This window comes from Molossus molossus, unplaced genomic scaffold, assembly GCF_014108415.1.
Source record: "Molossus molossus isolate mMolMol1 unplaced genomic scaffold, mMolMol1.p scaffold_m16_p_16, whole genome shotgun sequence".
Lineage (NCBI taxonomy): Eukaryota > Metazoa > Chordata > Mammalia > Chiroptera > Molossidae > Molossus > Molossus molossus.
In genome coordinates this window covers 33,961,872-33,983,212 of record NW_023425351.1, presented here as the reverse complement: position 1 = coordinate 33,983,212, position 21,341 = coordinate 33,961,872, and the positions used below count along the sequence as shown (strand labels likewise).

At 40.7% G+C, this 21,341-nt stretch overlaps 2 protein-coding genes across 8 annotated transcripts in view; both read left to right on the top strand.

Moving 5' to 3' along the window:
* Positions 1-4,858, top strand: part of TPD52 (tumor protein D52) — a 68,683-nt gene extending 63,825 nt beyond the window's left edge. For 4 of the 7 annotated variants that reach the window (XM_036263766.1, XM_036263761.1, XM_036263759.1 and 1 more), the window contains 2 exons: positions 506-566; positions 3,202-4,858. In XM_036263766.1, coding sequence (XP_036119659.1) covers positions 506-566; positions 3,202-3,321 — 181 coding nt within the window. In that variant the 3' untranslated portion in view covers positions 3,322-4,858. The remainder of the gene's footprint in view (positions 1-505; positions 567-3,201) is intronic. The other 3 variants (XM_036263760.1, XM_036263762.1, XM_036263764.1) reach the window with 1 other exon arrangement.
* Positions 4,859-10,093: 5,235 nt separating this feature from the next.
* The window catches only part of MRPS28 (mitochondrial ribosomal protein S28), a 97,221-nt gene continuing 85,973 nt past the window's right edge, over positions 10,094-21,341 (top strand). Inside the window, exon 1 of the mRNA XM_036263767.1 lies at positions 10,094-10,321. Coding sequence (XP_036119660.1) covers positions 10,106-10,321 — 216 coding nt within the window. The 5' untranslated portion in view covers positions 10,094-10,105. The remainder of the gene's footprint in view (positions 10,322-21,341) is intronic.

Here is a 21,341-nt window from a genome sequence, read left to right as displayed (position 1 = left end):
GGCCGAGCCAGGCTTCTAGGCTCCTTCCTTCCTTCCTTCCTTCTGGTCTCTCCTTTCCCATCTAGTACGAAGCTCCCTGAGAAGCCGATCACTGTTATGGAACCTCCTCTGGTCTGTTTGTCCTGTTTGGTGATGTGGGTTCACATAGAAAGTGTGCCCGGCAACATGAGAACGTAAACATGAGTTCTAGAGCATGGTACCTTAACCAAAATTAGACGGACCTAACAGTGACACGTTGGTTGGGGAAGTGACAGAATGGATGTGTTGCCTGACTTGCTTCCTCGTCACATAGGCACTTGACTGTATATTTATATGTCTAAGACTGGCTCTGTTCATGGGATCAGAAGCATCATTGTAGAAATCTTTGTATGCCGGCACACCTGTGGGATAAAGCTGTCTGTCCTTTTGCTGAGAGTAATGGCTAAGGGAAGTGCAGTCAACTAATGATGTTTTCAAATGTTCAGTGTTCATGATTTTACTATTTATTTTTATTTTCTCTCCATAGAAACTCCCCAACTTTCAAATCATTTGAAGAGAAGGTTGAAAACTTAAAGGCAAGTAGAGAGGTGAACATAGTCTTTGTGTTATCTTGTTTGCTGCCTGAACTCTCTGTGGTGTGGGCAAATCATTCAAATTACTGTTTCTTTCTAAAATATTTAAAGAACATGAATAACTCTATTCTTTACATTTTTTTCTTTATTGATTTTAGAGAGAGAGGGAGGGAGAGAGAGAAGGAAACATCGGTGAGAGAGAACATCAATTGGCTGCCTCCTGCATGCCCCCCACCAAGGATCTGGCCCACAACCGGGCATGTGCCCTGACCAGGAATCAAACCGGTGACCTCTTGGTGCATGGGTCAGCGCTCAGCCACTGTGCCACACTGGCAGAGCTATTCTTTACATTATTAATGGATAGTTAAGTTGATCAATCTTAATCAATTTTTCGAGTGTATGTTGTAGCATGGTAGCATTCTAAATGCTGAAAAGAAATGTATAATTTAAAAAATTAATACTTTAGCCCTGGCCGGTTTTGCTCAGTGGTTAGAGCCTCGGCCCACGGGCCAGAGAGTCCTGGGTTCGGTTACTGCTAAGGGCGTGTACCTCGGTTGCAGTTTGTCCCTGGCCTCAGTTGGGGTTGTGTGGGTGGCAACCAGTCGATGTGTCTCTCTCTCTCTCTCTCTCTTCCTCCCTCTCTCTATCCTGCTCTATCTGAAGATAAATGCAAAAATGTCCTCAGTAAGGATTCATAATTTAAAAAAAAGACTTTAGAAATTTCTAATGCTTTTTTTTGCATTATTCACTTCAAATACTTTTGTAATTGGAAGACATTTAGTATAAATTTTATTGTATAAAATTAAAAACAATATAGAAAAGCACAAAAACAAAAAAATTGGTCCTGCAACCCAGAGACAGTGCTATGTCTGCAAGATGACTGCTCATATGATTTTTAAAAAGAATTAACCATACATCATACACATCTTCCTATATCATTTAGTATTCTTTCACAATAGTAGGTGTAATGAATGCCTACATATGCTTTATAATGGATGATGATAATTGGTTCAGTATTCAATTATTGGGCATTCTTATGATGATGATACTATGATGATCATCGTTGATGATTCACTGTTTATTTTTTTATTGCTTTAATTTCAGCAGAGGTGGACATTTTTCCATAATGATTAGCTTTATTAACTTGTAAATTGTATTAGCTTCAGGATTATATTCCAAACGATTAAGTCATCCACTCTGAGGATCATGTCATCAGGAACGTGGTTTGGTTCCCATCCACGGCCCAGCCTTCTCTACAGAGTTCGTGCAAAGCCCAGATGTTCATTTCTTCCTAACTAATTCTGATAATGATGGTGGCTATTTTTTAAGGATTAAGATGAATATCTTAAATATTTTCTATAAATTGACTTAAAAACACATATTCAGATTTAGTTGTACAGAATTGAGTCCCTCATTTTTAAATGCATCATTTTAAAATTACATTTTGGTTTACCTATGAAGGGAAAACCAAACACCGTTAGGAGTTGTAATCCTGGCCAAAAGTTGATGGAGAATTAAGGTAGTGTCAGTGGGACAAAGTCGAGAGATGTTTAGAATTTAGAAGCGACGGACAAAAAGGTAGTGATGGATTGATATGGAACGAGATGGGGACAGGTCAGGGCTTACTCCCAGGTGCCAGAGAATTCAGTTTTAGATACATTGAACTGTTAAGGACTCTTAACATTTTCTTATGACCAAGGAATGTGTCTTAATAAATTTAATAAATACACAGTGGATACAAGTTATGCTCATTTTTCAAAGATTTTGGATGGGAGACCAAAAAGAATGAGAAAGCAAGTTTCAACTAGATTCCAGTTGTTAATGAGTCTCTGGGCAGTCAGTTAAGAGTGAGCTGAGAGCAAAGTCAAGTTAAACCCACTGTGAGTTGTATCCTTGGTCACTGACTGGTTTCTCAATGTTAGTTGCTGTCCTGTTGGTCAATAATGAGATGTATCAGGCAAACATCAGTGTTGTTGAGGATGAAGTGATATGTGTAAGGGCTTTGAAAACATAGAATACCATATAGAATACTATACAATTGTAAAGCAGATCTATTCACTGAAACGTGTTTTTTGACAGTTTCAGGCCAGATAAGTTGGAGTAGTGCTTCACACGATCAGGTGTGTCGGAAGCACCTGGAGATCTTGTCGAAGTGCAGATTTCAGTTCTGTAGATGGAGGTGGGCAGGTGGGGCTAGAGTCTGCATTTCTAACAAGCCCCCAGGAGACGTCTAGTCCGCAGGTCCTTGGGCCACACTCTATAAGTAGCAATAGGTTAGAAATCTGACAGTGTAACTGGGGAAAATACACGTTCCTTTCCTTTGTTGGAGTCCATCATATATGTGAATGAGTGTGGCTAAATGCACAATTTGGTGGACTACAAAGATTGCCCTGTGAAGAACAATGAGCACATAGGCAAGAGAGGAGGAGGGTCAGAATTTACCGACCTGAGTATTCCAGCAGGGAAGACTGCGTGACTTTCTATTGAACTGTACTGAACACAGCAACAGTACTCAACTCCCTGCATGTAGTTAACCGCTGGGCTACTGGGGTCCTGATTTTTCTCCAAAGTAAAATGTGTGTTACTTTATGCAGAGTCAGCTAAAGTGTATGTCTCATGATGTCTTTCCCTTTCTGAACTCTTTAAAAAGTCCAAAGTAGGGGGGACCAAGCCTGCCGGTGGTGATTTCGGAGACGTCTTGAATTCTACTGCCAATGCTAGTGCTACGGCCACGGAGCCTCATCTAGAACAGACGCAGGAGGGCCCATGAGGCCCTGCCGCTGTTCTGCCACCACTGCCAGATGCTGCCAGCCGGAGCAAGCACATCTTGTCAACGTTCATTGCTGTGAATTACCACCCCACGTGCTTTTATTTAGCCTTACATGTTCCTTTGACCAAATAGTCTGTGGGTTGAACAAAATAAAAATATCTTCACCTCTGTTCCTGGGAAACACCTTTGATGTGCATTTCAGGCCATTGTTTAGGGGGCACCATTACCAAAACACGTGTAGCACCTGGGGACCCTCACTAGAATGATTGGAGAAGCAGCAGGTTGTCATCATGGTTTTCCTACTTTCCAAAATTGCTCTGGATCTGGGATGTCAGTTTGATCTTTGTCTTCTATATGGTTTTCTTTTTCTTCTTGTTTTTGAACCTCTGTATATTTGATTCCTAACTAAAATCATTCCTTTCAGTTTTCTGAATCTTGGTTATATAAAGTCTTGGCACAGTTTTCTTTACCTCCAAAAGAAGAACTACTAGCTACAAAAATTGTTTTTGCATAGCCATTGTTTTGGTGTAAGGTTGTCTTATATCTTGGATGTCTGAAGACACCAGACTAAGTAGCTGTGCATCCACTTGTTATAGTTTAGTAAGTGACAATATGTACAGTAATTCAAACTCCTTAGGGAGTAGAGTGGAACCCTCACATCCTTTCACCATTTGTGACAGTAATCATTTCAGTGCACTGTCTTATGCCACTTACATCAACCTGTTTTTCACCAAATTAAGTCTGAGTTTCAGAGTTAACTACAGAATGACATTCTGAATCAAGCAGATTGTATGATCAGTAGGCGGATATAGGAACACTCATCAAATACTCAGTTCAAAAGCCGGAAAGTTTTTTAGATTTAGTTAGAGGCAAAAATGCTAAAATCAATCACATTAGGGGAAACATTCCTGTCTTCATTTAATTCATTTAGCACCATTTAAAAATAAAAAGCACACAGAGGTTTCTAACAAATATAATTTGAAAAAATTTTTATACTAAGGGGTTGGTGATAACTCCAGAGGATTTAATGCATTAATAAAAATCAGCTCATTTTCTACTTACATGTTTTCAGTGTGTTAGAAATTATTAAATAATTCTGTAGACACTGCCTCCTGCTTCCAACACTGTGTCAGGGCTGAATGCACCAGAGCCTCTGGAAGGATGTGCGTGGAGGCCACGGTGCTCTGTTCATTCTAACAGCTCCTTATACATCACCACTACCTTTCCTTCTGCTGTGTATGGTTATGGCCTACAATGTTGTATTTGTTATTTATCAAGTTGTGATTATTTTGTTATTGTTTATGCCAAATGTTAATTGCCAAGCTTGGAGTAACTTAAAGCTTTTTTTGAAAAGCATGGCTAGATTTACTTCGGCAGAAATTAGCTTATGAAAACCACACTTGAAAATACACAAGTGTTGACTGTTATAAAAGAACATGCTACCCATCTTGATGATTAGAGCTTGTTAGCACTTTAGATGCAATTGAAACTCTGCTCTACTATGTGTGAAAAGCTTAATAAATTCTGTATACCAGTAGTGTAGGTCTCAGTATTTATTATGAGACCAATGGTCTGCAAACAGCTTGTTGTATTAAATAATCAACAGGTGTCTATGCTAAAAAGGGGGGGGGGGATTTCTTTTACCATCTGCTTTAAATCATTGTTTAATGGTATCAGAGTAACATATTATAAATTATTTCCTTACAGAGGATTTAAGGTGAAGGTCTTTGAAGCATTGTCCCAGGGGAGTGCATCTTTAGAAATCTGTTTTCGTTTTTTTTTTAAAAAACAGAAATATTGTGGTTACTCAGCATAACTGTTAAGTTATATTTTTCTACCAACTATGTTGTCTTTCAATTTTTTATCACAGTATCCTCTCATCATCTTCTTTCTCAAGCATCCTGCCATTACTATCTTTTTAATGAGACAAAATGAAGTAACATGGTAATTTTTTTAGTTAGGTGAAATATCCTCAAATCTCTTTAGTTTATGGGAAGATATGATGGAAATGGAGGGGGGGAGATGAGATGGGTGTATGTGGGTTTTGGCAATGGCTGTTAATAGAAGAAATCAGAGAATCACTACACTTAGTCTAAAAATGACTTAATCTACTGCACAGTAAGTTGCCTCTTAAAAGAAGTAGTCAAAGGTAGGGGGAGGGGGAGTTTAGAAAAATATACATGGATTTAGAAATACTATTCAAAGTGGTCTTTGTGGAAGATTCCATGTTATGAACGCGCACAATTCCACTCTATTGTGTTTTGTGTTTGACACTTTAAGAAAACTGCGCCTTGAGAGCAAACTCTTAGATATTGAAGAAGCTTCAGAGAAGAAAATAACCCCTGAAATTGTCCCCTTCTTACAAAGAAACGTCATTGGTTTATGGAATTTGTGGGAAAGAAAGCAAGAATTCTTATGCTGATGAGGCCAAAGTAATCAATGGAAGAGAGCAGGGCTCACTGGATTATCATTTTAGTAACTCAAATTATTAAAATAGAGAAAAAGCGTGTTTAATATGGAAGCACTATTTCTGGATCTGTTAATCAAGAAATGCACACTATTTTTCTTTTGTATAGTATTTGAAAACAATAAAAAAATCTATTATTTGGGTATGGGTCTTTTTGTATGTATGACGTCTGTTGAGGAAAGGCATGACAACTTCTCTCCAGACCCTCCATGTCCCAGACATGGTAAAACCATACACACCTATCAAACAAAACTGAATCCATGTATCAGACCAGACTGAGATGGCTACGTGCTGAGTACCCACAGGCATTTCAGTGACTGTGCTGTGTGTGCCAGGAGGTGCTGCAGAAGGCCGTGACAGGATCTCATATACATATAATTTCTTTTTAAAAACCATTTTATTGAGGTTTGACATACAAAAATGGCTCAGATTTAAAGTGTACAATTCGATGTTGCAACATATTTATATACCCTTGAAACCATCACCACAATCAGATAATGAACATACCCATTGTCCCCCTCACCAAAGTTTTCTTATGCCCTTTTGTAACCAGTCCCGCCCACCCCTCTTCTCCTTACCCCATATCCAGGCAACCCCGATCTTTTATTGTTGTTGTTGTTGTCCTTACCCGAGGATATTTTTATTTTTCTTTTTAATCCTCACCCAAGAATATTTTTACATTTATCTCCAGATAGAGCAGGAGGGAGAGAGGGAGGAAGGAAAGAGGAAGAGAGAGCAAGCGAAACATCAATGTGAGAGAGACACATCGATTGGTTGCCACCAGCATGACCCCAACCGCGGCCGGATACGAACCGCAACTGAGATATGTGCCCTTGGCCGGATCGAACCCGGGACTCTTTGGTCCATGGACCGACACTCTAACTGCTGAGCCAAACTGGTCAGGGTGGATATTTTTTTCGTTGATTTTTAACATAGAGTGGAAGGGAGGGAGAGAGAAACATCGATGTGAGAGAGACACATCTATTGGTTGCCCCCTGAACAACTGTGACTGGAGTCAGGGATCAAACCTGCAACCCAGGTAAGTGCCCTTGACCAGAATTGAACCCATGACCCTTTGGTCCTCAGGTTGATGCTCTAACTGCTGAACCAAACTGTCCAGGGCCCAATCTGCTTTTTGTCACTATGGATTAGTTTGTGTTTTCTAGAATTCTTTATAAATTGAATCATATTCTATACATTTCTTTATAGCTCTGAAAACCCAGATGAAAAATCAGATTCTTGCCCTTAGGAGACATTTGGCCATTAATTAGTGACTGTCCCATTGTGATTGTATTAATTATAGAGACCATGTTGGATTACATACAGTTAATATAAAGCAGTATCACTTTAAAAAAAAATGTTTTTGATTTTTTAGAGAAGAAGGGAGAGAGAGATAGAAACATCGATTGGCTGCCTCCTGCATGCCCCCCCAAAGGGGATCGAGCCCACAACCCCGGCAGGTGCCCTGACCTGGAATCCAACCAGGACCTCTGTCCATGGGATGATGCTCAGTCCACTGAGCCACACCAGCTGGGCGGCAGTATCACTTTTAAGTAAACCTGCAAACCTTAGATTTCACAATTTTCATAGTTCTGATTCTGAAATCCAAATGAACCAAAATAAGTCAAAATAACTCACTTAATTGGTAAGGCACCGGAGGACAGGGCCTGCAAATACCTGTCACTTGCCAGGATTTCATATTCAGATAAATGTTCCGAAGCAACTAAAATTCTTGCCAATGCTCATGTAATTTTGATGTCATTTAGTGAGGTTGGCTGGTAGTGATTATTTTAGTAGGGTGATTTTCCTAGAACACAGCAAAACACAAACACGATTTTGTTGTTTGAATATTTTTAAGTGGGTAACTCCCTTTAACACTCCATTTCAACGTGCTTTAGTCTCCCCTTCAGTTTCTTGGCCTGAGTCTCTTTTTATTCTTCCACAACTCCTTGAATGTTACTGCCTACCCTCACACATCTACACGATCTCCTTAATGATCTTACTCATCTCTGTGGCTGAAAAGACTATCTTGAGAGTGATACCAATATCTCCCCAATGTATGGCTAGCACTATCCTTTTTTCCAGGTTTTCATAAAAGCTCAAGAGGCATGCCTTTCTAATCTAGTCACCTCCATCTAGCCACTAGTAGCCACTATTTATTGAGCTTCAGTCAATGCTGGGCATTTTACACTTGTTTCCTTTAATATTTTACTCGAGGATGTGACAGTGTCACTTTTCTTTGTAGATGAGATCACAACCAGGTGATGTGGAACTTCCTGTTCATTTTCCTTGCCACCAGCCATTACTAATGTTTTTACAAAGTATACTAACAACTTGCCAGCTATAGGGGGAAAAAAGAGGCCTCCTTTATAAAGAAGGCCTGGTCCAACGGGTAGAACAGGATCAGAGAATCCCTAAGTGCCATGAAGATGTTAAAACTGCATCAGAGCTGATGTTTCTGTTGGTGATTGAACAGGCAAGGACAGTGTGGGGATATCTCCTTGCTGATTTGCCCAGTCCTTTACAGTTCCTCTCATTTGGTGCTCTGATGCTCTATCAAAGGCAGAGAACTTAGTATATCATGAAATCAATTAATACAAACTCACTCATACATTAAAAACTTGAGGATTTGTCCCCAAAATGTCTGTTGTCACAACCCTCAAGGAATTCATCGTCTGGCTGACGCAGGACAGGAACATAATACATTTATTGAATTTAAGAGCTGGGATATGACTAATCCCATTTGTCCTGTAGATATGATGTAGTTAAGTTTACACACACTTCCTTAAATTTAACACAGGGTCTAATAACTTGGTTTTACAAGTAAGGAAAGCAAATTAACATTAAATTGGCTTGCCTGGGATCAGGATTAGGGTCCGGACTAGAATTAAGGGTTCTTAAGGTCACAGGCCAATGCTCATTATAATTTATCACACTTTTCCCCGAAGGGAAGTAGAAGGAAGTAGCAACAGCCATACACAATAATGCAAAAATATCTGAAGCAAGATTTCAATGGCCAAGGGAAGTAAATGGTTTAGGTGCCCAGAGGGGAGAACTCACCTGGAGTGGAATTTATCTTAAACCCCTTACTGAATTTGTAAGGATTGTCTTACAGTAGGCTAATTATTCTTTAAGTATGCAATTCATACAATTATGTATCATCCCAAGGTTAGTTTACTTCTGGTGTTCTGTAGTTTGACCATGCAATTGACTAGAACATAAAAGCATTATTAAAATAGGGCTGTGGGCACATATATAAAACCCCTTCTGTCAAAGTACTTGAAATAAATCAGAAAGGATGCTCCTCACTTCCCCCCCAAATAACTAATTATATATAAATAACTGCATAACTAATGAATATAAAATTGCTGGACAGAAGATGGGTGGATAGCTTAATCCATAAACACTTCAAGTGCGGTGTTTGGTTCGGTTTTGAAGAGTGTGGGCAAATTATGAATTAACATTGGGGGGAGGGAGAAAAAGCACGAGTGAGGGTGGGGGGCTCTGGTGGTGCATATTTAGGCAGATTCTGAAATGTCTCAATTCCCTATAGGGGACTGCAGATATGTAGAGGTGACAATCAGGTCTCGGAAATATTAGTATCCTTGTAACGTGGGCGGACTGACCGCAGAAAAGACAAAGACAAACTGGGTCCAGGATTTCACAAATGTCTGAGCCCGGTGTCAGCCATCCAACAGCTAAACGAGGGAGCAACGAGGAACAAAATTGCTATAGATCAACTCTATGGCATATTGAGAAGTGCTAAATGGAAGAGCGGAAACCGGGGAGTCCCACAGTGCGTGTTTGCGGTTCCTACAAAGACCTGGAAAACCGTGGCTGGTGGGACTCAGTGTTTGACCATCAACCCATGCGCCATGAGGTCGCCTTCCCCGTCAGGGAACATGCCCAGGCTGTGGGCCCCAATCCCCAGTGGGGGGCATTCAGGAGGCAGCCAATTGATGGTGTGTCTGTCTCCCTCTCCCTTCCTCTTTCTCTAATTCCTCTCCCTCTAACATCAGTAAAGGAAAAAAGACCTGAAAAGCGGTGGGGACAAACCTTGCGGACACCTGGCGCACCCGCGCAGGCGGCGGGACCAGCAAGTGTCGCATTACAGAATTTACAGGAGAGCGAAACCTGCAGCAAACGACTGAATCCACCCCACGTCCCGTCCCGCCCCCGACTCCGCGCCTGCGCCTTCTATACCGCAACCACACGCTATTAAAGCTTTGCGGCCAGTGGGCGGTGCTTCCGTTGCCCCACCCGTGACCTGCGCGCTGGCGGAGAGGTTAAAGGTCAGAGGTTCCGTCTGGAGCAGTCATGGCGGCGCTGTGTCGGACCCGTGCCGTGACTGCCAAGAGTCATTTCTTGCGCATATTCCTCTTTTCCCGGCCCTGCCGAGGCGCGGGCACCGAGAATGGCTCCGGGAGCGAGAGTCCCGAGTCCACGGAGTCTAGAGCGCGTCCAGGCGGCCTGGCGAGCGCTCTGGAGCGGCACTCAGAGCTGCAGCGTAAGGCGGAGCTCGGCGGGACGCGGGTGAGTCGCAGGAGCTGTGCCAGTGACGCGGGAGGCGGGGCTGGGGCTGGGGCGGGGCTGGGGCTGGGGCGGGGCTGGGGTCGGGGGCGGGCCCGGGAGTCGGGGGCGGGCCCGGGAGTCGGGGGCGGGCCCGGGAGTCGGGGGCGGGCCCGGGAGTCGGAGCTGCGGCCGAGTGTTGAGGTCTGGCTCCCTTAGGCGGTGGAACCTGGAGTCGTGGCGGAGCCCAACTTGAGGGTTGGGGCTGAGATTCTGGGGCGAGGCCGCCGTTGTTCTGGCCCACTGGCCACGTGAACTATGCGGACGCGTTGCCTGTTTGTCTTGCTTTTGTTGAGCTTGTGTGCGGCATTAACCTGCTGGACCTGCTGTGCCCACACCCCTTTGCTCGTGTTGTCCTGAGGTGGTTCAGGGCGACTCCTGGAGTCGGAGGCGAATCGGACTCACTTGGAGAGGCTGGGCCCTCTGCTTGTCTGGTTCTAAATCTAGGCTGTAGGTCCAGTGCGGTGCTTGGTACCTGGCTTGCAAGGTTCTTTATATTTGTTAATTCAGTGGGTAGGTAGGTGAATGAAAGAATAACTGTCTCTAGAACTCGAGCAAGCAATTTAATCTGTCAGTGCCCAACTTTTCTGTAAATGATAAAAAATTCCTATCTGACTCAGGCAACACTTGTTCAATACAATAGAATTACTAGATAAATGAAATGAAAGAACTAGACATAAATGCAAGCCATATTCTTTTTAATTATTAGATTCAGCAGACGTGAAATTGGATATCTGGAAATATTAATTTATATAAAAACAAACTTAGTCTCTGTACCTAACTCCTTGGGGACCAGTAGCAAACAGTTCTTGGATTGGTAGTGTCCTGAATTATAGGAAAAACTGCCTGGCATCCAGCACAGTGCTTGATTCTCAGTCAAGTGGGCTCTCAGTGTTTTCCAAATGAGTGAATGAATGAATTGTACACGTAGTGCATATTTGAACTGAAATTGAGATATGTGTGTGACTGCTCAAAAACAGTTGTAAAAGTGAGAATAGTACAGGTGTGAATATATTGGGTATGAACACATCCAGAATAGTAATTGATCAAAAACAACTGTTAAGAGTAATAAGATAGCTGAAAATGCATTTGTTTTTATTTTAATGTTAATTGGAAGTTTTCAGCGCTATTCTGACTTATGTTTATGATGAGGATTATGAGCAGTTAATTAAGTGTCCATAGAGAGTAAACTTTGTGAAAACACTTTACTTTTTGAAGTTTCTAGATTTATTTGATTGAAGAGTGTCCCCAGATTACAAGATGAATAGTTCATCTTTATTGTGTGGCCAGGATTTTTGAAAAAACTTAATTTTACCAAGTAATATTTGCCTACTTTAAAAAGAATTTAAATATTTGAATGTTTCTCTCTCTCTCTCTCCCCCTAACCCTCTCTCCCTCCCTCCCTGCTCCCACATGATCTATCTCAAGATAAATGGAGAGATGTCCTCGGGTGAGGATTTAAAAAAAAAAATTAAAAAGAATTTAAATACCACTGAAGGTTATTGTGGGAAATGTAAAAGCTCGCTTTTCTCTTTTTCTCATTTTCTCAAGGCTGGAGGGTGTTTTTTTTTTTTTTTTAAGTGGCAACTTTCAGAGATTTTATATATACATTTGTAAATACAGGCTACGTAGTTAAGTACAAGTGTAATTATACTTAAAAACGCACAAATTGGTTGGTACAGTTTTGAAGTACATTATTCCTGTTTCAGAGTGTAAGCTCTGGATTCAGACAGTGTTGTTGGTGTGAATTATGGTTCTATCATTTACTAGTGTTTCCTTGGAAAATTACTTAATATCTGTGTATCTTTTCCTTTTTTATAAAAGGAAGCCCTATGTCATGAGATTGTTATGAGATTAAATGAATTCAACAGTACAAATACTTAATAAGAAGTGTATTTAGTTGCTGCTACTGAAAATTGTTATTTTTACTTAAGTACATATAACTTTAAATATTTTCTCTTCTCATTACATATGTTTGTGTATATATACCTCACTGAAAAAATGGTTGCTTGGTATTCCCTGGTATGGATATAGCATAATTTATTTAACCAGGCTTTCATTAATGAGCTTCTAGTTTTTTTTCTGTTTTTTTTTTTTTTTCTTTCTTTCTCTTTAATACAGACAATGCTGCTGTGAGTATTTACTTTTTTTCATATTTATGGAATATATGCTGGGTTAAAGTGTACACACAATTTGAGTTTTGATAGATAGAGCCTGTTTGTGCCACATTCCCACTTACAGTGTGTGATGGTGTCTGATGGTATTGTAAGTGGATTTTCTTGATATACAGCAGTCAAAACAAAATACAGAGATTGGGAACTTGGGGTTATTATCCCTCACTCCTGATAATCAGTTTGTGATTTTTATAAAAATAGTGGCATGTTCACATTTTTTGACTTAATAATACATAAATGCTATTAATTTGAACTCACAAAATGTACTGTTAACAAAATGCTACATTTATGTTATATCTATATTGGGGCTCTCTGTACGATTTCATTTGTTTTTGTTTTTTATAGTCTTTTTATTATTTATTTACTTATTTATTTATTTAAAAATTTTTTTTTTTATCCTCACCCGAGGACATTTTCTCATTTTTTTGTTCAGGTAGAGTGGGAGGGAGAGAGAGGAACAGAGAGAGAGAGAGAGAGACATCGATGTGAAAGGAACACATCGAGTGGTTGCCACCCGCACCGACCGACCAGGGCCGGGGACAAACTGCAACCGAGTTATGTGCCCTTAGCGGGAACCGAACCCGGGTCTCTCCAGACCGCAGGCCGACGCTCTAACCGCTGAGCCAAACCGGCCAGGGCTGTACGATTTAATTTGTAACATGGCTTCTGCTTAAAACATTTTTTTGGAAGATACAGTTTGCTGTACCCTAAACAAACCTGTATTTCTTTACCTTTTCTCCTTTCCCTGGAATTAGTGTCCCTGCTTACAGGTTCCATTGTAAAAGCCACCATTTTTATTAGGCCTTTGTCATCTCCCCAACCAGATAAAACTCCTTTTGAGTCCAGGGTTTTGTTTTATACTATCTTTATGGTACACACACAACTCTTAAGTTATGTTAAAGTCATTTGTGAATTTGTTTTTTCCTGTTTTCTGGATTGTAGTTCCTGGAGGTTAGGATCATTTCTTATTCACCCTTTTCATTCCTTGCATAATGCCTTACACATAAGTAGGGATTTAATATATATTTGAACCCTGGCTGGTTTGGCTTAGCGGTTAGAGCGTGGACCTGCAGTCCAGAGAGACCCCGGTTTAGTTCCCGCTAAGGGCATGTACCTCGGTTGCAGTTTGTCCCCGGCCCTGGTTGGGTCGTGCGGGTGGCAGCCACTCGATGTGTCCCTTTCACATCGATAGTTCTCTCTCTCTCCCTCCCTCCCACTCTATATGAACAACAGAAAAAAAAAAAATATATATATATATATATTTGATTATTTGAATTGGAATTAAATTTACACAGTTTGATGGTTGAATAATTAATTATACGTGAGAAATAACATCTCTGGTAGCCTATTATGCTATTGTTGGATTTAAATATATATTTATGAAAGTTGAAATTGTACCCATTGATTTAATTCTTATACTTCAAGTACAGACGTAATACATCTGTATATGCACCTCAGAAATAAGTGATCTTCAGTAGGAGCCAAACAAATTATCCTTAAAAGGAACTTTTCCCTGCAGGTAGGAATTTAACCAAGGGCGATTCATCATGAACTCCTGATCCTCAAATTTCTATGAGGTTACTAGGGACCTCAGTTTAAATGACATGAAACGCTATTGTTTTGTGTGGAGGTTTGTAGGTGCCCTCTTCCCATGCTCACTTATCTACTTCTCTTTTCCTTTGCTTTGTTACCTTTAATATTGGTTTATGCATCTGTCTCTTCAACTAGTTTGTTTTTTTCAGGGTAAGGACCAATATTTTTTCATTTTTGTAACTAACATAACATGTATAGACAACCTAGTAAAACATATTTTTAAATCAGATACCTCTTTCTCGTTTCTTTTCTTTTTGCATTTTATTTATTTAAACTTAGTTTACATTTTATTTTTTCCATCACCATTTATCCCCTCTATGCCCTTTCCACCTCCACCCATACCCCCGTAATCACCACGCTGTTGTCCCAGTTCATGAGTTCTCTCTTTTTATTTCTTTTTTGCATAATCCTGCCACCCTGCTTCGTTTTATTTATTTATTTATATTGATGTTAAGGGAGAGGGAGAGAGATAGAAACATCGATGAGAGAGAACATCAATTGGCTGCCTCCTGTATGCCCCCCACTGGGGATTGGGCCCACAACCTGGGCATGTGCCCTGATCAGGAATCGAACCCGTGACCTCTTGATGCATGGGTCGATGCTCAACCACTGAGCCACACTGGCCAGGCCGTTTCCTTTATTTAAAAAATATATTTTAAAACCTTTAACACTCTTATGTTGGTAGAGATTTGTAGAACCTGTTAAGCCAATTGGGAGCTGTACTATAGCTGATCACCCATTTTATAGCCACAAGGTGGCAATAGTTGTGCAAAGAATTGATTTTCTGTTTTATGAGTATTAACTGTTTCTTAAGGGTAGAGGGTGGCATATTACTCCTCAGCACATTGAAAAATGGTTTGCAAGAGTTTTTAAGGTCACACAATAGAACATTTTATTATATTAAGATGGAGAATAACATTTTACTATTTTAGCTTATTTATGTGGAACACTAATGTTGCAAGACAGTTTATAGTTTCATTTTAGTGATATATTAAATAGATTTTGTGTAAATATTTTAAAATGTTACTTTTTACTTTTTCATAAATATTTTTATTGGTATTTTTTTTATTTCAAAATGGTGAAATATTCCAGACCATAGACTATTTAAATCAGATATTTTGTTTTTTCAGAATACTGGGAAAATACAAAATATAGCTTACTTAACGGATTTGTTTCAATATAAGGGGGAAATTCTCATATTTTTAATATAAGTTTGAAGTCTGATAAATTCATATAGTAGCAATATCGTATAGTTTTATTTAACCCTTTGTTTTCTCACTAGTTTTATGTTGACAACTTAAAAAATTATACCAACATTTAAGTAACTAATATGTAAAGGAATGTTGAAGAATATTTCTGGCTTTAATGATGGTGCCCCTGGTTTTACATTAGAGAATTCTAGTAGTATTATTTCTGACTTAGTAATAAAAATCTCCTGAAATCTTTAGTTTCACAGTGGAATCTACCATTTCAAAGCATGCTTAGAGGAAATGACCAGTTAATATAAAAACAATGAAAGAGTGTGTTGAAGTAGATATAAATCTCTAGGGGAAGTAAGTTTTTATCAATACCAATAAAATGCTTATAAATAATACTATACATTTTCTAAAAAGATGAGTATATTCTGCATGTATTTGTTTTGTGGGTATCATATTATTTGATTATGTATAATCAGACTCTCTTTTATGACTTCTCAAGTCAGCATTAACTTCATTATTTGTATATTTTTCTTAAGTTTCATTTTTGCTCAGAAGTCTAGTTCCCTTCTTTTCATGTTTTTGGGTCTTGTTTTAGTTTGTTTTTTCTTTTAAAGGTTATTATTAATTATGTTACATTTTGTAATACTGTTACAACTCTTAGGTTTGTTTTGAGCTGCATCAAATAGCAGGAAATAAAGGAAACTCACATTTGAGTGGAGCCTGGTTTGTAGGGATTTGGGAATAAAATTCAATAGTGTTGATTTAGTTTAAAGCTTTGGACACTCTTCTGTTGGAAACTGGCAGAGGACGAATGGTCCAGGAGTAGGTGACTCAATAAGTCCCTTGGCCTAGTTGCGGTGTTGGGTTCTCCAACAGGACATAAGTGCACACTGAGGCAGAGAGTATTGATCCCAGATAAATGAAAACTTATGTTTATATAAAAATCTGCACACAGCCTCAGTGGTTGAATGTTGAACTGTGCACCAATCAAATGTTGCCAGTTTGATTCCTGGCCAGGGCACATGCCCAGGTTGGGAGGCCAAACCCCAGTGGGGAGCATGCAGGAGGCGGCCTATTGATGTTCTCTTTCATCGATGTTTCCATCTCTCCCTACTTCTCCCTTCCTCTCTCTCTAAAATCAATAAAGAAAAATTTTTTTTTTTTAATCTCACACAAATGTTCATAGCAGCTTTACTTGTAATAACCCAAACTGGAAACAGCCTAGATGTCCTTCAGCAGATCAGTGGTTAGACAAACTTTGGTCCATCTGTACTATGGAATACTACTTAGCAATAAAAAGAATAAGCAATTGATCACATATCAACTTGAATAACTCTCAAGGGAATTATGCTGAGTGAAAAAAAACCAGTCCCAAAGGGTTATATACCATGTTATTCCATTTGAGTGACATTCTTGAAATAACAAAATTATAGAGATGGGGAGCAGAGTAGTATTTGCCAAAAGTTAGGGATGGGGTTGGGCAGATAAGAGATGGAGAGCTATAAAAGGATAGCACAAGGGATCCTTGTGCTGGAACTGTCCTGCAGCTGGACTGTGGTGGTGAATACATTAACCTTCCCATGTGATAAAATTGTATAAAAAATGGTGAAATCTGAATACTGTAGGCGTCAGTTTCCTGATTGTAATATTATACTGTGTTTTATAAGATGTTACCATTGAGAGTACTGGGTAAAAGGTACAGGGGATCTCCATGTATTATTTCTTACAATTGCATGTGTATTTACAATGGTATCAAAATAGAAAGTTTTATTTTTAAAAATCATTTCACTAGTCTGTCAGGCCCAGCACTGGAAAGACCAATGAATTGTATAAGCACGAACCCATTATCCCATATCATTTCCTCTAAAATGATTCCTTTGGTTAGAAGCAGTGCTCTGTGGAATACCATGACAGTGAATATGAAATTCTCTAAGTTTATGGATGGTGGTTTTGGTAGAAGCTTTGTGGACAGGGAAAGCAAATCCACATTCAGAGTGTCTATTCCAGTGATAATATATTCATCTAGAATGGTCCTATGTAATCACCCTGCCACCAGGTGGCTGCAGATCTTCCAGAGAGTGGTGCTGTATTGGAAGCTGAGTACTGGTCTCTGCTTTTGGTGGTTGGTCACTTAGCAGTATTGGGTGAGTAGAAAGCAGTGTTCCTCAATCCATACATAACCTCCATTACACAAAAATTCGGGGTCCTGCTGCCTTGGTTAAATTTATAGTTGGCCAGTAGTCTGGGCCATGTTCAGATACCCCTTCGGCTCCATGACAGAAGCACATCCCCATTGCCATGGCCACTTTATTCTTGAACCCATTTGTGAGGGGCAGCAGTGGCTGGGGAAAGTGGTTGACTGACATCCACAGGATTGATTATCTTGTCCCCTGATTATTAAGATTCCTCTCTGCTGAAGAAATCATTCACATGTGACTCATTTATTATCTCACTCTGTTTCCATTCAGAGAGCTCTGTCTACAGGTCTTTCTCAGACCTCTTGACATCTATTTTCCAGTCATGTTCCTTTTAAATCCCTGACCATCCAGCAAAATCATTGGTCACCTCACACAAATCAACATAGATCCGTACCGTAGCCATGTCTTTGTCCAGGTAAATAATCATCCAGGTGCACTGCTTACGGTTCTGCCCACTGGGAGGCTATTCCTTCACCGCTGTCCTTCATTCACCTGGAGAGTCACCTGGAGAGGTCTGAGTCTCCATTCTGCATCTGCATGTGGCACAGGTACTCCCAAGTACCATCACAGCTGCTGAGTTGTGAAGCCAAGCAGTAGAATAGCTTGCCTGGTGGACTGGATCTGTTACAGAACCTTGTCTTCTGGCCTCACCCTGAACTGGCAGCTTTTTGTATTACTTGGCATAGAGGTTGGAGAAACATGTTCAAAATAAAGTATTTGTTGTCTTGTTGTCTCCAAAATTGAAAGAGACCTGCTAGGCATTGGGCTTCTGTCTCGTGGTAAGAACCGGTATCCTGACATAACCCAGACCACTGGCCCCCAGGAATTTCACCAAGGCCCAGCATATTCCAGTGGGGTTTATTTCCCATTCTTTGGCATACACATCTTACCATGTGTTTAGAATAGTTGCAACGTTCTGATTCCAGGTTCAATCAGCATGTGTAACGGACTGGCATCATGTTCAGTGTAATGGAGTGACCATCAAAGTCTTTTGTGAGGTAGAGCTGGAAAATTCATGTAACCCGGAGGTAGATAGTCTTTACTAGCAGGTCTAGAAAAATAAAGCATTTGTCCATGGATGCAGACAACAGTGTGGTGATGGCCAGAGTGGGTGGAGGGGCTGGGTAGAGGTTGACAAAGGGGGAAGAAAATGAGGGGCATCTGTAATAGTGTCAGCAATAAAATAAAAAAAGAGAGAGAAAGCATTTTTTAGATCAGTTATTGCCTACCAGGTGCTGGGGGATATTTGATTTGCTTTAGCCATGAAATTACATCTGGAATAACAGCTGCAATTGGAGTTGTCACTTGATTAAGTTTATGATAGTAAATTGTCCTTCTCTAAGAACATCTGTTTTCTGTAGGGCTACACAGGCAAGTGAATGGGGATCCCCACTCTACATTTTTGATGGTGGCACTAATTGCTGCGGTGCCTGTGGGATGCAGCATTGCCTTTGATTTACCTGTTGGGCAAGCAGCGGGCTCTAGTGCCTTCCACTTGGCCTTTCCTACCGCAACAGCCCTCACTCTGTAGATAGGAGAAGAAATATTTAAGAAAAGATTTTTTGGTAGAAATCTTCTCAGATCTTTCAGTGTTTTCCTCAGCATTGGCTCACAGCTTTTTTCTCTTCCTCCTCATACCTGTCCCTTCTTTGACTTCAGCATGACACTGATGACTTGACCAGCACTGTGGCAGCACAGTTTTTGTTTCACATTCTAAGCCCTTCATTTCCAGTTTCCTTCACTTGCAGATATACCATAATTTCTGTATCATTATCATTTGGAATGATCTGATCTTCAGGTTCTCAAAGACTCAGGCCCCAGAGCCATTCACTTCAACTTGTAGTAATAAACTCAGAACAAAGCACCAGCAAGTGTCAGCAAAAGGCGAACTAAGAAAAACTATATAGAAGAGGGGCTAATCCCCCCTAAGTACAGGGTTCTAAGAAATTAATAGGAAAAAGTCTGAACAAGCCAATGTGAAGTATGGGGAAAAGAAAAGGATTTTAGCTAAATATTAATCAACTCTTTAAATGTTCAGTGTTCATTAATACGCCCCATGGGGAAAACTCGGGCTCCACGAGGAAGGAGCTTGGACCACAGTTTACACCTGTCATGTTCTCCAGTTCCCTAATCACACCCTATCTACCAGTCAGTTCACCTTTTTCTGGATCTCCCTCCCTTCATACTCAGTCCAGACCACTTGGCAGCCATTCTGAAATCCTGGAATCTCACTCCCTTACTTTTTTTTTTTTTAATCCTCACCTGAGGACATTTTTCCATTTTTTGTTCAGATAGAGTGGGAGGGAGAGAGAGAGAGAGAAACATCGACATGAAAGGGACACATTGAGTGGTTGCCACCGCACGACCAACCAGGGCCGGGGACAAACTGCAACCGAGGTACGTGCCCTTAGTGGGAACCGAACCCCGGTCTCTCTGGACCGCAGGCCGACGCTCTAACTGCTGAGCCAAACCGGCCAGGGCGTTCCCTTACTCTTTTGCCTGGCCTTCCATCTCAGACCCCCTCATGCATTTGCACTGCTCTTGACACCTGGCCCCACTGGGTGCTGCTGCTGGGTCTGGTCAGTTGGGTTTTCAGCCTTGCCACAAGTGACAGTTGGGTCAGATAATTCTGTTTTGTGGAGGCTTTCCTGTGCATTGCAGGATGTTGAAAAGCTTCCTTGGCCTCTATCAGTAGTTTCCAGTAGCAGCCCAATCATCACAACCAAACATGCTTCCAGACGTTGTGTTTTCAACTCCTAGGTTAGTCAATAAAACTGGTGGTGACTGGATCTACACGAAATGGATTAAATTTATTTTTTCTATTTTAATTTTTTTATCCTCATCCAAGGACACTTTTGCATTTATCTTCAGATAGAGTGGGAGGGAGAAAGGGAGAAAGAGAGAGAGAGAGACATCAACGTGAGAGAGACACATTAAGTGGTCGCCACCCACATGACCCCAACCAAGGCCAGGAATAAATTGCAACCGGGGTAAGTGCCCTTAGCAGGATCTGAACCTGGGACCCTCTGGTCCATGGGCTGATGCTCTAACCACTGATCCAAACCGGCCAGGGCAAAATTGATTAATTTTTTACAGCTACATTTTTTAGGCAGTTGAGGGCTATGTCCTTATTTTATCCTCACAGCAACCCTCTAAATATATATACTTTTTCACCCATTTTATAGACACGTGGACAGCAGCACAGAGAGTCAGAGGGCACGGCCCCAGCCTCAGAGCCTAAATTAGACTCCTGTGGTCACCCTGCAGAGCCCTCCAGTGGGGGCCCTCCTGCTCTAGGCCTTAACTGACTACTCAGACCTTGCCAATGACTGTCACTTTGATTCTTTTCTTTACTGCCTGGATAAGGGACCTATTGCTCCATAACCAACAATCTCAAACTTCATTCTTTTCTAGACAATTTATTCAATTATTTTATTTTATTATTATTATTTTTTATCCTCACCCGAGGACATTTTTTCCATTTTTTGTTCAGGTAGAGTGGGAGGGAGAGAGAGGAACAGAGAGAGAGAGAAACATCGACGTGAAGGGACACATCGAGTGGCTGCCACCCGCACAACCGACCAGGGCCGGGGACAAACTGCAACCAAGGTACGTGCCCTTAGCGGGAACCGAACCTGGGTCTCGCAGGACCGCAGGCCGACACTCTAACCGCTGAGCCAAACCGGCCAGGGCAATTTATTCAATTTTTTTAGAGCAGAGGAAAAAAAATATTGTATGATATTAATTTGCCAGGGTACTAACTGCCTTATTACTAGGTATGGTGCACTTGGCCTCACTGCCAGGTACTTTGTGCTTGACA